The following is a 16269-nucleotide window of genomic DNA, read 5'->3' on the forward strand; positions in this document are numbered from 1 at the left end:
TCGCGACTCCCGCGACATACGTTATATGCTATCTACACTGTACAACAGACATTTGGATATAACATACCGGTTTGTGAAGTTCGGTTGGTTTTCCTCTATATACCGTTGACTCAACTTCATATCTGCATTCAACATACTCCTCTTACAACAGACCAAAATCTTGGTCAAAATCAAGGTCTGTTATAACGAGCTTAGACTGTAATTGTTGCCTCCAAATAGTGCCGAATGGTGCCAACTTCAACTTCGCTGTTTGTGCCAACAAGGCTGCCGACAAAGCACAGCACCGTGATCAAACAGATAACAAAAAAAGTGAAAAGTGAGCAATATAAAGCAGAAGTTGCACGACAAGTTAAAAATGACATCAAGCAAGTGGAAGGTGGCCAATACGCAGCGGAACATGAGCGGAAATTTGATAATTTGGCCGATATAGATTTTTCGCGTCCGAAAAATCGGTCGGCGACTGTACACGCGACCAAAAGTTTAATTACTGCTTATTGAAATTTTATGACTGTCATAAAAAATATTTCCGGAGAACATTGCAGTGTTTGTTGTTGTTGTTCAATAGAAATTCTAATTCTAGAGCACTTAGCGGAGAAGCGCCGAGAGAGATATGCCCGAGACAGTTGAGGGTGTAGGGTGGACAGACTGAGTTAGTGCCCTTAAGAGGGGGTCTCAAAATGGTAAGGCAGGCCGTGTGGGACGCACTTGGCGGGCTGGACGTAGTTGCCCGGGAAGACCCCCGAGAGGCCCGTCCTGAGCGAGGTGCCCTTGAACCAGCCGTCCTGGCACTTCTCCGTGACAGAGTAGAGTTCGTTCTTGCGCAGCTCCAGCTCATCCTCCTTCTGCGGCTTGTAGTTGTACAGGGCCACATAGCTGCAAAGGAAGGTGCACACATGCCCTGTTACCCGGCAGCCTGGCTTGGCACCCTGCACCTGAACATGGTTGAAGTTTTTAGAGTGCAGCTCTTAGGTGCCCGTTTCCAGCCTGAGCGGCGTCACCGTCGCTGTCGGCGTAACCGTGCGGTGCATTATGGGTAAATTGCCCGCTAAATTTAGAGGAAAAATTTCCTTACTAGATTTAGTGGAAAAGTTTCCCCGCTAAATCTAGTGGAAAAATTTCCCTGCTAAATCAGCGGAAAAATTTCTCTGGGGGGTCACATGACCCCCCATGTGCCCCCCCCCCCCCCCCCCCCCCCCCGAACACGTGATCCTCAGTACCCTTCCCTCCTCCTCCTCAAGAGCTGCGCTCTAATTCGGCGTTACAGGGAGTTGTAAACGGCTTTCACTTTTTTTTTGTTTTTTTTTTAAGGTTTTTTTTTAGTGGATGGTAAAAACAAAAAGAGATCAACGTGCAGTTTTTATTTAAATTATTATCTGAGGGGAGCAGGTTCAGTGCTTGCAAGCTGTTCAGGTCGGCAAGCATTGAATGAGAATATTAAAGGTGCAATGTTGTCGCCTTTCTTCCACTCGGTCTTATTTTGCCGCATCCATTCCTGCAATATTCCGGCAGTCTCAGATTCCGAGCCGAAGGTAGTCTGTAGACCATTTTCGAGCGACGGTTGCCACTTTGAAATAGGACGTAGTTGGGTTGGGCGACAAAGAATAAAGTAAATAGTTTAAGCATAACTACAATAAAAAAAGTAGGACCAAGGAAAAAGTAGAACTATTGGCACAAACCCCTTGAATTCTAGCACCTTCCAAATGGCAAAGAAAGTGATATGCTATTTTGCCCCAACTCAGCTACATCAGAATTCAACATGGCGGCCGTCACAAAAAGCCAATCTAAAGAGCTTTTCTGTCACGTGAGAAGCTCTCATCCACTAAATAAATTCTGAGAAGCGTTAAAAATCCCAAATAAAAAGACCCCGTGCTCCGATTGCCACTACCTCTAAAGCAGCCCACAAGTGAAGCGAACATCCATTTTTGCGCGTACGTGTCCTGTGCGCAGAGCGTCCACTTTCAAAACCATGAATAGCAACTGCAAAGCGAAACAAGGTACAAATATAACACTTATACCCTAGTTTGCCAAAGACGTAACAAATAGCAGAAACCCCCCCGATGGGCACGTGGTTTTTAGGCACAAACTTCAAATGTGCAATCGTCGCCACAGAGGTACGGCGACAACCGCCAAAGGTTCGAAGGCCGCCGTCCCAAGACAAAAGAGCACAGTATGAGAGACAACAAGCAAAGGCTCACAAGGAGGAGATGGCTGCCTGTGGGGTCGGTTGTTGCTGTTGCTGTTGTTGCTGCTGCTGCTGCGGTTGCTGCTGCGGCTGTTGGGTGGTGCCAGCGACCAGCAAGGCCGAACACTGCTCGGTCGCCGAATGTCCGGCCGAAGACGCGTGCTCGCGCTCACGCCGCCCGCTGTGGCGTCGCACCACCCGCCCCGGCACTTCCACCGGAACCTGCACGTGCCACGCACTCCTCAAACGCCGGCGCTTGCATCTCGACGAAATGCGCGGGGCTCGTAACGTGAAGGCCCGTTTGCACATTCGGGTTCGCTTAAGACCGAACTCTCGCAATCTCTTACGACGAGCGAACACGCTGCTGCCGTCTACGAGGTGGCCGTGGAACTGCATTTCACTAGAGCGAGAGTTTTGCAGCATTCGCAAGATCAAATGTATGCACTAACTGTGAGAAACGGCGATTTATAACATTGTCGTAAATTTTTAAAGCGAAAAAAATAAAGAAACAGTGCGGGAATAAAATAGAAAGAGTGCGGAAGTGCCTCTACGGCTATCCAACCGACAGTGCCAGCATGCCCTCTCGTCGTCGTAGATTTTAAGGCACGTGGACGTAAGCAGTTGCACGAAGCCTGGAGCGCGTCTTCAAATAGTGCACTGACTGCAACGTTGCATGGGTGGGACACGAGGGTAAACACGCCAGCTGAAGACGGACTCCAGGCACTGTAGTAATGCCGCTACAAGTACCTTGCCTACGTAGCTCTACAATGAGCCAAACTCCCGTGTCTCCTTCCAGTTTTGAAGTTAAACGACTCTGACACGAGTTATGTTTTTGTTAGAGCCTCGCTTGGTGATTGCTCGGCGGGAAAGGCTGCTCGCTAAAATTTAGCGGGAAAAGGATGGACCCTCTGTCTGTGATGTTACGTACATCTGTCGGTGATATGACGTCTGTCCGTAGCATACGTCTATTCGTAGCGCGACATTTGTCCGTGATGTTACGTCTGTCTGCGATGTTATGTCTTTTCGAGATCCCCCTCAAACACAAATTCTTCGTTAAAACCAACCAAGAAAATGCATCTTTTCTCGCATCCATTTGAATGCCTACAAAGTAAAGCAACTTCGAGGAGCCCACGGTTGGAACACGAATCAGGGAACGGTGCAGGACCGGCCAAGCTTCACCGAGCAGGAATTGGTGCCGCGACGGTAGAGGACAAAAGCGCTAAAACAACGGAGGAGCAGAATAATGACAGACACCGCAGAGTGCTCAGCGGTGCTCATCATCGTTCTACTTGTCCGTCTTTCTTAGAGCTTTTATCCTCTACAATAGATTACCAACTAGCCCAAGTAAGCTCCGTAAAGACCCGCACATGATATAAAATGTTTTCGCAACTTCTGCCTGTAAAATGTTTGCTTGTATTATGTGCAGAAACAAATGATTCTAAGCTTCTGTGGGGAACACGCAAATGAGGATTTGAACAGTTTCGGTCTCCAGCCATCATTGTCGGCAAGTTGCGCTTCCACCTGACGCAGTCACCGAAACGTTTTCGTTTCTTTGTGTCCTGCATACCGACGTCTCCAGCTCTTCCCACACATCCCGCCAAGCTGCGTGATGCCATCATCACGGAAGCAGTATTCAACCGCATTTAAACGAAAGGTTTTATCAGTGGCCGAGAGCGTCGGCAACTGTGCAGCGGGATGAAAGTTTACGGTGAACGAAGGCTGCATTCATGAACGAAAGAGACCAAGAGATGCCCCAATTGCGTGCAGGGGCACAAGAAATCTTTTCCGGGGGCCAAGGACCAAAAAGGTTGCCAAAATCGAACTGGACCCAACTCAGTTCGTGAAGGAACAGTGTGTTCTACACTTCGCCGTAAACAGTGAGCAGCTGCAGGCAAACGCCGTGGACTCGCGTGTTCCTGGGTCACATTACACGTGGATCGAACAATTCTGACGCAAAACACTCTTCCAATAGGTGTTCGGCATTTCGTTAAGCCCAGATAAAAGCGTGGTCGTGATGCTCGACGCTGATTGCTTTTGAGTGGGGGGGAGGGTTTTGTTGTGGTCGAACCCAGACCATTTAGGCTATTAAGCGAGCGTCTTTCCGGCATGTCACGACACAACACCGTGAGTCGAGGTGACATCTGGCAGGAAAGCCCTGCAAGGCATCCGCTCTGCGTCCGGTAGACGGCAACTTGGCACCCTGTTGCACGTTCTTAAAACTCGGTTTATTGCCGGTATCTCCATTCCAGGAATTGAGTGTACATGCCACACTAACTCACGAAGCGTGCCCAGAGTTTAGACGCCCCATTTTTCACCAGTTACACATTGCCCCGCAATTTGCTACGCACCTTTTTCTCGTGACTCTCAAATTACATCTTGTATTATGTGCGGGCTCGCGTAATAGGCAAGTTTTTACGGAAATCTTTTAGAGTGCCTACCTTGGCGGAGGGTGTGGGTATCCGACTGGGCGACGATGCCGACCCCTGGGGGTTCCCATTGGCCCCGTGGGGTTCGGGCTCTGAGCCGGAGCTGAGCACTTCCATGGAGTGGCGGTGGGGCGCGGGAGGGGAGCGGCCCCCGCCACACGAGGAGGAGCCCAGTGCCGAGAGCGAGTGGCGCTTCTCCCTCCCGGCCAGCTGGCTTGCCGGTGCGGGTGGCGAAGACGACGGCGGCGTGCCGGGGCTTGGCGAGGACGACGCGGGAGACGTCGTGCTCGATTGCGACTCTCCAGCTGCAGCGCCACGGAGGGAAAAAAATGTTTCTGCGCACAGTCTACACTATCGTGTTAAGAAGACACTGAACTCTGGCGAAAATATGTTTTTAATGTGCCTCTATGGGGCACATATGCCATAAATAAAACTTTCCACAAAAAAATTAATATTTTTAGCGCAATATTTACGTCTTCAAAGCAGTGTGTCGAACCGAAAAAAATATGGGTTCGGCTACAGTTCAGGTTCAGGTAAATTAATTTTGTTCCAGTTCAGTTCCGGTTCGATTAATTCGATCCACGAACCGGTTCGCGAACCGGTTCGGAAATTATAAATGACAAATTGCAACATCAAAATAAATTACAAATAAAACATCTGAAATCAGCACATACGAAACGGGATACATCGTAGTGTAAGGCTCAGGGATTTCTACCAGGAATGGTTTCTTTATGTGCACTCAAAGGTTACTTCACCAACGTTTACGCATTCGGACTTCATCTAATTGGGTCCGACGCAGTAGCTGTAAAATCCGCGACCTCCTTACAAACCCACTTACAAGTAGAACTCGTTAACCATCCCGCCACCTCGGCGTGTAAGCAATTGAAGGAACAGTGGGGAGAAAATACAGCTTTCTTTATTTGAACTAGCCTTCGGTAACTCAAATTAGACCCTTAAAGAAGTTTTCATTAAGCAAGATACGGAATATGAAAAACACTTCACTGAACGCAACGCCAGAAGGACGTAATAGGATAAATATTCAAATAGAAGAGTTCGCTGTCTCACAATTATGTTAGCTTCTAAGTGCCTATACGAAACCGGATGCATTATTATCAAACTCCACAGCCTTTTCTTTTCTCATTCCGATGGAAGCAAGCTTCAAGAACTCGTGCGTTCTAGAAACGTGTTATGAAATGAGCACACAGCAGCATTTAGGATTTACGAGATTGTAGGAAAATGAAATCCCGTGACGCAATTTTTTTTTTTGCACAGCCTTCCTATTCTTTTTGTTCCGTGCAAGCCGCGACCAGTGCAATACTGGTTCCTATGTCAAGATTCATGGATGCAGCGTTTGTCAAGATTCATGGATGCAGCGTTTATATTCCTAAGACGTACTGGGTGGAGAAGAAAAATATGTAAGCGAGGTGTGTGTCAGTTGACAGCACTTAAAAAACAAATGGCATTGATAGCACAATCATTGTCAACAGCGCGTGGGCGAACCGTTTAGACATGAGCCGGTAACCGTTATTTTTTTTCCGGTTCAGTTCCGGTTCGGGTTCATCGCGATAAAAATGTAACGGTTCGGGTTCGGGTTCAGTTCCGGAAAAAATACCGGTTCGGTTCCGGTTTTCGGTTCAGTTCGGTTCCGGTTCGACACCCTGCTTCAAAGTTAATATTGTGAAATTTCTTCTTTTTTTTTTTTAACCTCGGCGAGCATAATTATTTTGTTAGTGTCTCTTTAAACGCTGCTGGTGACTTTGAATAATATTAATTTAAGCAAAGACGAATTCTTCCAGTAACAACAAAAGCTTTTACAGGCTTGATGATGCTGACAAAGACCAGCAAGTGTAGACTATGTTCCGCACTAGCCATGCTCCGTGCATTGTTTTGCTAGATTTCTCATTCTTTCTATCATCTATTTCTTTTTTTATTAATTTTATTATGTTATTCACATTTTATTTATTTATTATTTTATGTTACAGTCATGTCTCGTTAATATGAATACCCTGCTATACAGACACCATTTTTGCGGAGAAACTGGGAAAACACATCACTCTTTTTCTCATTACTATGGGCAACTCACACAATGGATGATTTTTTGTGGGAACGGAGATGTTCATATTAACGAGACATCACAGTATTACTTTCCTTCAAATTGTGCTGCCCTTGCCAGCACTTTTTCCTGGAAATGAAATCGTTTACTCATCCAGAGCAGCTGCGCTACACAGCTCGTACTATCACCGCACCGACATAGGTCTGAGCCCCACTGGGGTGTCTTATGTCAATTTTACGCCGGTCTCTTTGGCAATTTTTTTAGTTACCCCAACTAACTATATTTTCGGAATCACCAGCCTTCCCTTTTCACGGTACACTATTTAGTATAGCAAAATTCAAAATAGTTATTGCGAAACTGGCAAGTGAAAATGATGCCAAAACCAACATTCAAATATATCACGCTTTTCAGTGTCTAACGTCAGTGGAAGGCAGGCTGGCAGGTCGAGCAGGCAGCCTAAACTTTGACTAGGCCGAGCATTCCTGCTGCTGCTCGGTTGCTGGAGCGAGCCTCCAAAGCATCCATTTGACACCATGAAACTGCTTGTAATTGGTTGGGAACAAAGTCTACAGGCCAAAAAGTGAACCCCTGCCTTCCCCAGACGTCACTTTTTTATTGCTGCCAAAAGAGACTTTCACCTCGAAAAACGCTGTGAGGACCAAAAATGTAAATTCAATAACTGTAAACATTTTTTTTTTATTTTGGCTCAATATTTGGGTTAGTCTTTCAGTGATGCTGTGTTTATTCAGGCCAATTGGGAAACTACGAAAGAAAATGACGGACTTTTAACGTCGTGCAACGCTCAAAGAATGTCGCTCGTACGTGTCGGTCTTTCATGACGCTAGTTCACAACGTTCGTTCATGACAATTTTCTCATAGAAAACGACTCCTAAAACACATTCTGCATTAAAAATTCATCCAGCCTTCTAAGATACCCCCAAGAATTATGGCCGTAAAGGAAAGCGGCCTCGCTTACCCGAAGGTGCGCCGCTGGCCGAGATCACCGGCTGGTTGGGAGCCTCCGAGTTTGGCGTGGGGGGCGCAATTCTCGAAGGACCGACTTGAACGCTGCGGACGAGAAAGGGGCGTTGGAAAGCCGCCCGTGCGACACCAACGCCCACACAATGACCACTCCCATGACTCGACACTCACTTGTTTGAGAGCTTCATCAGTGCCTTCCCAGCCACATTCATCTGGAAGGAATGCGAGACAAGTCAGCACAATTGCCCCGAGAAAAAACGGACAGTTTTCAACGAAGAGAGATGCGTCCTCACTTCGACGAAGGAGATGGGGAAGATGCCGATGCGCTCGCCCAGCTTTCCTTCTGCCCAGTTTTCGTCCACCCTTCGGATTACGGTGATGACGTCGCCCTGAAAGGAGGGAGTGTCGGATCAGCCCTGCACTGTCGCAACCTGAAAGCCCCGGGCGGGTTGCCAATCTAGGTAACGTGGTGCCTGCACCACGGTAAGCCTTTGTCAGACTGGGCAGCTTTATCGAGAGTCTAGATTGCTGAATTTGCAGGACCCAAGATGGCTGAGGGCCAGGGAGCCTCTAACTTTTTTATCTCGAGAACTTTCACACCAACTACCTCGGAAGGCTGCTAAGAAACCCCTTTCCTAGCCGTATGCCTAAGCACCAAACTTGGAGCAGCCTGGTTAGCTTACTTAGGTAAGGTGCGAGATGATACGGCGAAACACGTCAGAACTGGGTGCAGCTATTTGATGATGATAATATTGACGATGATGACTGTATTTGGACTCCTTGAGCCACAGGTGGGGGTACAAAAGGCATACAGATTTTACAAGACGAGGCCCCATCACAGCTGCACATTGCTCAGCAGTACAAAAAATCATTACTAGACGAGGCACCACCACAGCTGCACATTGCTCAGCAGTACAAAAAAAAAAAAAACACATAAAAAGTTTTAATTAATAAATATAGTGCAATATCACATGACCACAAAATCAGTCATAATGAAAAAAATAATAAAGCATACAAAAACAAGGATAAAAAGAAGACAAGAAAGGAAGACCTTCCTGCTCTCAAAGTCTTCACCAGTGGTTCTCGACCATTGATGTTTCGCGGACCTTTTGTAAATCGGCGGAGGTGGTGCCCCGTCCGTGGCGAGGAAAAGGGATAGGTTAATTATGATAATGATTCAATAAATGTATATAACTAAGGGCTAGTGTGAAGTGGACTTTTCTTACTGACATACACACGAGACAACTCAACCAAACATTGGAACGTTTCGTCTCAATCTATATGGAATAAAACTTCTATTGCTTGGGCTTGATTGATGAGGCAGGACGTCGCGGAACCCTAGAATACCTTCGCGGACCCCCATTTGAGAACCACAGGTCTACACCACAGGACACATTGTTTTTAAAAGCACCTTAGATGGTCTCATTATCTATCCGATACTTACTATGTTCTCCGATATGTTAAATAATGTTTCAATATATGTGTACCCACTTCCTCCTCTGTAATGCTTGTGCCCCGTGTATAAAATAAATAAACATGCACAACAGACGGCTGCTGTCTTTTGTCCCCGTTTGTCATGCATTCTGTTTATGAATCAGTGCCAACCGGCCCAGTTTTCAACAGCTCTGCACAAAAACAGTCTCTAGTTACTGCATGCCTGAACCGGTAAACTTCGCTCCCTTCCCCGACGGACACCAGGAAACGAGGAACCCCGGAGACATTCAGCGACTCCAGTCGAGAGAGACCTTGAGGAAGGCGAGGCAGTCCTTCTCGTCGGAGTCCGCCATGCGGAAGTCGTACAGTGCCTTGCACTGCGGCAGGTGGGAGGGCAGTGGCACCACCACCTGCACGTAGCTGGCCGGCACGAAGCCCTGCTTGCCCTGGAGCTCCCCGTGGAGCCAGTGCTGGTCCACTCGCTTGTGCAGCACTATCAGGTCCCCCTTGCGGAAGCTCAGGTCCCTGCGACGGGTCCAGGGAAGCTAATGCTTTAGGGCACATATGGTACATATATATGGTACATACAACCACAATGTCCGTGACACCACAATGATTTCCACGCTAAATTTAGCGGAGCAATTGACGTCGCACAACACTGTGACATCAGGCGGCCAGACAAACACGAGCAAGATAGGTCCGCAGAAGGTTCCCATATTAAGCTACCGTAATTTCCGAACTACAGTCCGCACACGGTGTATAATCCGCAGAGAAAAATTTTGGCAGGAAAAAAGATGTTTTTTTTTTTTATAGTTCGCACTTGGTGCACATTCTGCACATAAAATGCTTAATGCGCAGTGCACCCTAAAAAGATACATGCTCTGTTAGGGTGCAAAGAAGCTTGTGTCATAGAGAATTCACCACTACCACAATCTGACCTTGACAAACTCCATCACACCCTGTCATATTGAACCATCTTGAAGAAAAACAAATCCTCATATAGTCCAGACCTGTAGACAGTCTGCACCATGTAACTACAGTCTGGAAGAATGGCAAGAAAAGCACCGACCCTGGGTCCTTGGCGTCGTATGCGTAGAGCGCCTTGGCGCAGGGCATCTGAGGAACCAGTTGCTTGACGAGCGTGCGCACTCCCAGGGTGACCTCCCCTCCCCGGCTGACGGGTCCTGCCGAAGAGGGCTGGTTGGAGGAAGGGGGCGGGGCCTGGGGGGAGGGCCTGGCTTCTCGGCCAATCAGGGTGCTCCCCAGCATGGACACATTCCCAGGGGGACACCTGCTGCCCAGCCGCGGGTTGTTCTTGATGCCCTCGAGCAGACGAACGAGCAGGATGTTGAGGGGTAGGTCCTCCACTCGAGCCTCCACCTGCGTTGGGCGACTCTGGGTTGGTCACTCGGCCAAGACTTCTTGGATCTATTGGTCGACGAGCTCCACGGAAGAGCGTCGACGCCCGCATGCAAGCAAGAAATGGGCGAATGGCAATTCTAGCAATGCCGGCAGCACCACTCCCACGAGCGACAGAAAAAGACAGTTTTCGAACGACGCCCTTTTTGAGCAAACTTTCGTGAAAATTTCACTATAGAAATCGCGATAGAATCACTTTCCAACGAGGCAATGTGCGCTAGAGCACTGCACAAGCCCAGGCCAGCCCCAAAGTCCCAGCCCAACCCGGCCCGGCCCGCGAGCCGGGCTTGGTAGCACATATTTTCTCGGGCCCGGGGTGGGCTCGGGCTCGAACAAAAAAGTTGTCGGGCCACACCGGCCCGGGCCGTGCTTGGGCAGTCAGTCTTGTGTCATAAATTCTAAATTGTCGATATATATAAAGTTTGCTCATTAATCTTTTAGGTTCATTCAAAACAAAAAAAGCAAAGTAAAAAGTCACCATAGTGTCGTTAAATTAATAACAAAAAGGACTCTTGCAGTTAGAAAGCCTTCAAGCGGATAAAAAAAGACATATCGACTCCACCAGCATAGTGGAAGAGTGCGGGCAAGAAAGTGAGGGCACTCCCGTTTGCAGGGCACATGTTTGTCTTTTTCCTTTGCTTTTCAAACTAAGAAAAGAAGAAAAAATGTGACTTCAACTTTGTACTTTCTGCGGGGGCCTTACTATGCCACCAAAGATAAGCCAACATACCCTAGATAACTTTTTTGTTTATGCAGCCTTTTGAAGATGCACTAGCGAGATTGTGAGTCTCTTCTTTTCTTTTAGAATCTTTCCGGGTTCAAAATGGCGAATATAATCGACCTATGTCCTGTCGTGTTACCAACCATCCAATAAAAAATAGACGCCTGTGCCCAATAAAATTTTATCGGCCATGAGTTGGGTCCGGACCGTATCTCTACCGGGCCGGGTCGAACCAGGCCAAGAAATAAAAAATTGTGTTGGGCCGGGCCGTGTCTCTACCAAGCCGGGTAGGGCTGGGCCTAGGAATTCCGGCCCATGCAGTGCTCTAATTTGCGCCCAATATTCTACCGGTTCTAACTATAGGGCGGGCCGATGGCGTAGCAAGCGCTACCGAGCGGATGCACCACAAAAAGGCGCCAGGCATCCTGCGGAGCTTGTCGACTGATTTTGATCTAGTAACATTTGCCACAATGATGCGCTGTGGCAATGCGCCAACTGCACAGATGACTGATGGACATTGTGATACTGCCTGTGCCCTCGAGGCAGTAAACTCACAAAATATAGACCAGAGGACTGGTGGGTAAAAACTGTAAAGACGAATGTCACGGCAATAGTGCTTAAGGTGATTTCTGATATCTTCCTTGTTTTGTTTTGTGGGCTAGATTCAGTTCTTAGATTGTAATTGCCCGATACAAAGGGTTCAGTCACCATAGCCCCATCCAATCTAATCATTCTATTTTTTTGGCTATTATAGAATCCCGAAAAAGAACCCTTCAGCGAGGCCAAGTAGGATAAAAAGAAAAGGGGGAAGGGGGGAGGGGGGGTTGCGGCAGTAATATAGGCAGGGGGGCGCGGCAAAAATGTAGCTGACCATATACTAGGTACAGATATGTACGATGGCCCCCACTTGCCCCCTCTCGCCAAGTCATGTACATCTCAAGAGAGAGGGAAAGGCCATGTCCCTGTGAGCAAAATATTCAAGGCTAGAAATAAGCTCTTTCTAGTGAGGTTATAAGCAAACTTAAGAAACAATCATTCTGAAAGTCTTGTGTGCAAAAAATTTTCTATAAAAAAAATCATTTCTATTTGTGAGACCTTTAATGTACAGCTAATGGTTTAAAGTATAATGGTGTATCTGTAAATATTTACAGAAGTGTAATATAATATTTCTATTACCCATATTAAAGGTTGAATATCCTCAAATGTACACTTGCGTGCATTATAACATAAGTGCCCTGTTGGTCAGGATCATTTCTTAATGCAGTTTAGACTACCTATAACGAGCACTGAACAAATACTTAATGTACAAAGCATATAATAAAAGTATTATAGTAACAATCTTTAGGTGGGTGTATCTTTAGAACCAATCTGTAATCCTGACATTCAAGGCACACGTATGACAAGATTCAAGCTTTAATAGGACAAACAAAATGTTACATTTCTTAGTATTATGTCCTCCTAAAAACCTAGAAGTGAAAAATTAAAAAAACAATATAAATATATATTTTTTTATTTATGATTTATTTGCAAGATTTTGGAAGTAGCTTGTTCTAATGCATGCACCACTCCCCTTCTTTATGATACAATATTGATCCGATAGCAAATAAAAAGAGCTAAATCTGAGCTTTTACGCTAAATTGCTTCCCAAGTTCTTACTCGGATACTTTGGCATCTGGTCTTTAACTCCACATTTGGGCGGATACTGAGCACTCAGCGACGTGCAGCTTATCTTTGCAGCTAAAACAAAGTATAACTTTATTTTTTTTTAACGCTTTGGAACAGAATGAAGGATGCTACCCAATTGCAAATGCCAATTTCTTTTTTTTATCCTTGCACATCTCCTAAGGTTGAGCGGGATTGCATCATACAAAAGATTGTCTGTAGAAAGTGTCTGAGGCATGCTTCATCCTTGTGCGACAGTCCTGCTACATTGGTCGTACAAAAACTGCATGCAGACATGTTCGAAGGAGACATGCTTCAAGCATGCGTGACCGCAGATGTCATACATGTCTCGACATTATGCGAACAGTCTGACTGCGGGATGCGTTTTTAAACATCCGCGCTCAACTCACCAGGATCCTGCATTCGGGACAGCGCAGTTCCTTGTGGGAGTGGACGATCTCGTCGAGGCATCTCTTGCAGAAGGTGTGCTGGCAGGGCAGCACCTTGCTCGTGCTGTCCAGCTGCTCCAGGCAGACCGAGCACTCGAGCAGGTCCGTCAAGAACGCCTCGTCCATGCCGGCGCTTCAGCACATCGGCCCTGCAAAAAAAAGGATGCAGGGTGCGTGTTTAGACACGCTGCAACGAGCAACCCCGAGTGAAAACTTCTGCCTGAGACCAGCTGAAATCTTAAAGGGGCTGTTCAACGATATTACCCTAATATCCTGAGGTGCGCACCACCCCCGAAAGATAACCTGCCCCTGTTTCTGGCGGGATTTTCTATTTTCTCAATAATGCCGAAAGACGGCCCACTTCTAGTCATTGTAGGGCCTTGTCTAACGGTGACTTCGGCAGAAATGGTGTTACTTAGCCACGGAGGCAGATCAGCGAACATTGTTGACTGAAAAGGACAGTCGTCTTTGGTTCATTGCCCCTCCCTTTGATCGCAAGTTTCGCAGGTCACAATATCTAACACTAGCTTTTATTTTTTCTCTTTTTTTTATCGCAAGAGTTAGTTTACTTTTTATTTCCTCCCGATTTGCTTTCGATTGTAGCTGTGCTATTTCTCAGGATATTACGGTGGGTTGGAGTGTTTCTCACTTTACACGAGCTTACTGGCAAGAGTGGTACCCAAGAATGTAACCTCACTAACCAAGAATTTTCTTTCCCGCACCATAATTTCAAGGATAAAAGTGGATGTCTTCTTTCAGTCTCCTTCGCAAAACTCAATGACATGAAAACCGTGCAATGGAGTTTGCCGTTACAGGTCGCGCCATCTGGTGTGCAACTTCAACCACGATGGGAAGTCCAGTTCGTCATTTGTGCCGTTGAAGATGCTGTACTTTCATTGGCATAGTGCACAACCACACAGACATACAACCACCTTTTTTTCTTTTTTTTTTTTATAGTCTGCACATAAAACTATATTGTATGTCATCCTAACATGTAAAACAGCGAAGACAACAAGTGCGAGTTCTCTGCTTTTCGTACATGTGGGGCACGTGGTAACAATGATGTTTGAAGTTAAAATGCTGCATTCTTTTGCCTATTTGATCTATTTCCTGAGCTCTAGCGATCACTTAATTGATAGTGTGTTTGGCAATTAATTTGTTTTGTTGTAGCAATCAGTAAAAACCATCAAAACTGAATTTGTGGCTGTGTTTTTTTAATGAGAGAGCTAAAGCCCCAACCGCACACCATAAGGTTCTGGCGTGCAGCCGGCAGAAGAAATGAGTAAGGTGCTGGGTACATCTTTTCCTTTCATTTATTTGAGACGGCCAAATAGCGTACTGACTCAGCTGTCTTTCTGGCGTTCAATATTGTTATTTGGCGCAGAGTTCCACGGTTTTATTCAGAAATTTGCCGAGTTGCTATTTGTTGTTTGACCAATGTTGACTATTAATTTGTTAAACAATTCGAGGTGCCTTACATCAGTGCTGCGGAGTTGCCACTCCGGAGTTGGAATGATTCCGGAATCATTCCGCATTTTCACGACCCCGGAATGGAATGGGAATGGAATGGCGGCAACGTTGAAGGGAATGGAATGGGAATGGAATTAGGTGCCTTTTGCCCGGAATGGAATGGGAATGGAATGGGCACGGTTCTTCTTTTTTTTTTAATGTTTACGGTCAGCTAAACCGAGCCAGTCAGTGAGTCAGTTGCTCAGAAATAAAATGAGCGGGAAACTGCTAGCCCGCGAGGAGCCCTAACAGACTTATACGCCAACAAAATGCAATACAGAAAAACAAGCGTCAAAGCAAAGAGCAAAGGGGGAAAGGGGGGTAACGTGGCGCCTTTCACGGAAGCGCAGGCGTCGGGCTTCGACGGCGTTACACGAGAGCGAAACAAGAAACCACGCACCAAGCAAAAGAAAAGGGAGCGGCAAAGAAAGAAACCGCCATGCACAACTCCTCATCGTCCTTCTTGTCATGCTTTTTTTGTTGCGACGGTCTGTAGAATGCACGCGCACGCACAGACTGAGATCTGGGAGCGGAAGCGACTCATAACTCGCAGAGCTCTGATAAATCGTTGACTTGGGCCCCGTCGAAAGATGATCAAGTATTGTTTTCTTATAGTTTATTTATTTATTTTTTTCGGGTTACCCCGCAGCGCCCGAAGGTATTATTGCAGGGAGGGGGGTACATAGTTGTGAGGGTAGAAATACACACGTGCATATGTACCAAAAAACAAGAAATAACGCAAGCCCACAGGAAAACACACTCAATCTAAAGCAAGCCCCAGAATACGATAAAAGAAACATCGGTGACTCCCATTCCAGGTACGTGCCAGATAAAAGAATCAGCTGAGGAAAATATGTGTTAACAGCGAAATTAAATAACTCACTTGCCGCATGACACAGGAGTAATTAATAAAAAAAAGAAAACACACACACAGAGTTCGAGGCGCGTTGTTTAGCAGGCAGCCAACCCTGCTGCCTTCCACGTTCATTCGTGCGCACTCCCTTGAAGTGCGAAATGTGGGTTTGCTTTGGCATTAAAACCAAAGCTAGATTCACTACCCTCTTCTCCTCTTGCGCTTTGCTCCGAGGCTTGATTTTTTTTTTTTTTTTTTTTGTACTCAATTTGTATTGTATGTCCGCCCATTACTTGGTCTTTGTTCCGATGCTTGTTTTCTGTGTTTTATGTTTTAGTCGGTTGAGGTTACAAGCAAGCTAACGGATTCTCGCTTGTTTCCCTTGACTTTAGTCTCTGCATACTTTGTTTCACCTTGCGATGGACTGCTGCGGACGCTACGACTCACCCTAGGCAATCCAGTACCGTAAGCGGGACTGCAGGGTGACGCAGCACTCAGAAAGCCCTGGATTGGTTTCGATGGCTCTCGTGCTGTCTGTTGAGGTCCATCGTAAGGTGAAGTAGACTATCGTCGCCGCTCT

The 16269-nt window shown here is 46.6% G+C and overlaps 1 protein-coding gene across 2 annotated transcripts in view; it reads right to left on the reverse strand.

The window, feature by feature from the left end:
* The window catches only part of LOC8044064 (E3 ubiquitin-protein ligase SH3RF3), a 40470-nt gene that overhangs the window by 18664 nt on the left and 5537 nt on the right, over positions 1-16269 (reverse strand). For both annotated transcript variants that reach the window (XM_029978975.3, XM_029978976.4), the window contains exons 2-10: positions 13289-13476; positions 10146-10456; positions 9388-9601; positions 7936-8031; positions 7814-7854; positions 7638-7729; positions 4621-4913; positions 2196-2404; positions 706-873 (exon numbers count right to left, since the gene is read on the reverse strand). In XM_029978975.3, coding sequence (XP_029834835.2) covers positions 706-873; positions 2196-2404; positions 4621-4913; positions 7638-7729; positions 7814-7854; positions 7936-8031; positions 9388-9601; positions 10146-10456; positions 13289-13453 — 1589 coding nt within the window. In that variant the 5' untranslated portion in view covers positions 13454-13476. The remainder of the gene's footprint in view (positions 1-705; positions 874-2195; positions 2405-4620; positions 4914-7637; positions 7730-7813; positions 7855-7935; positions 8032-9387; positions 9602-10145; positions 10457-13288; positions 13477-16269) is intronic.

Source organism: Ixodes scapularis, unplaced genomic scaffold (genome assembly GCF_016920785.2).
Source record: "Ixodes scapularis isolate PalLabHiFi unplaced genomic scaffold, ASM1692078v2 PGA_scaffold13__105_contigs__length_92229423, whole genome shotgun sequence".
Taxonomy (NCBI): domain Eukaryota; kingdom Metazoa; phylum Arthropoda; class Arachnida; order Ixodida; family Ixodidae; genus Ixodes; species Ixodes scapularis.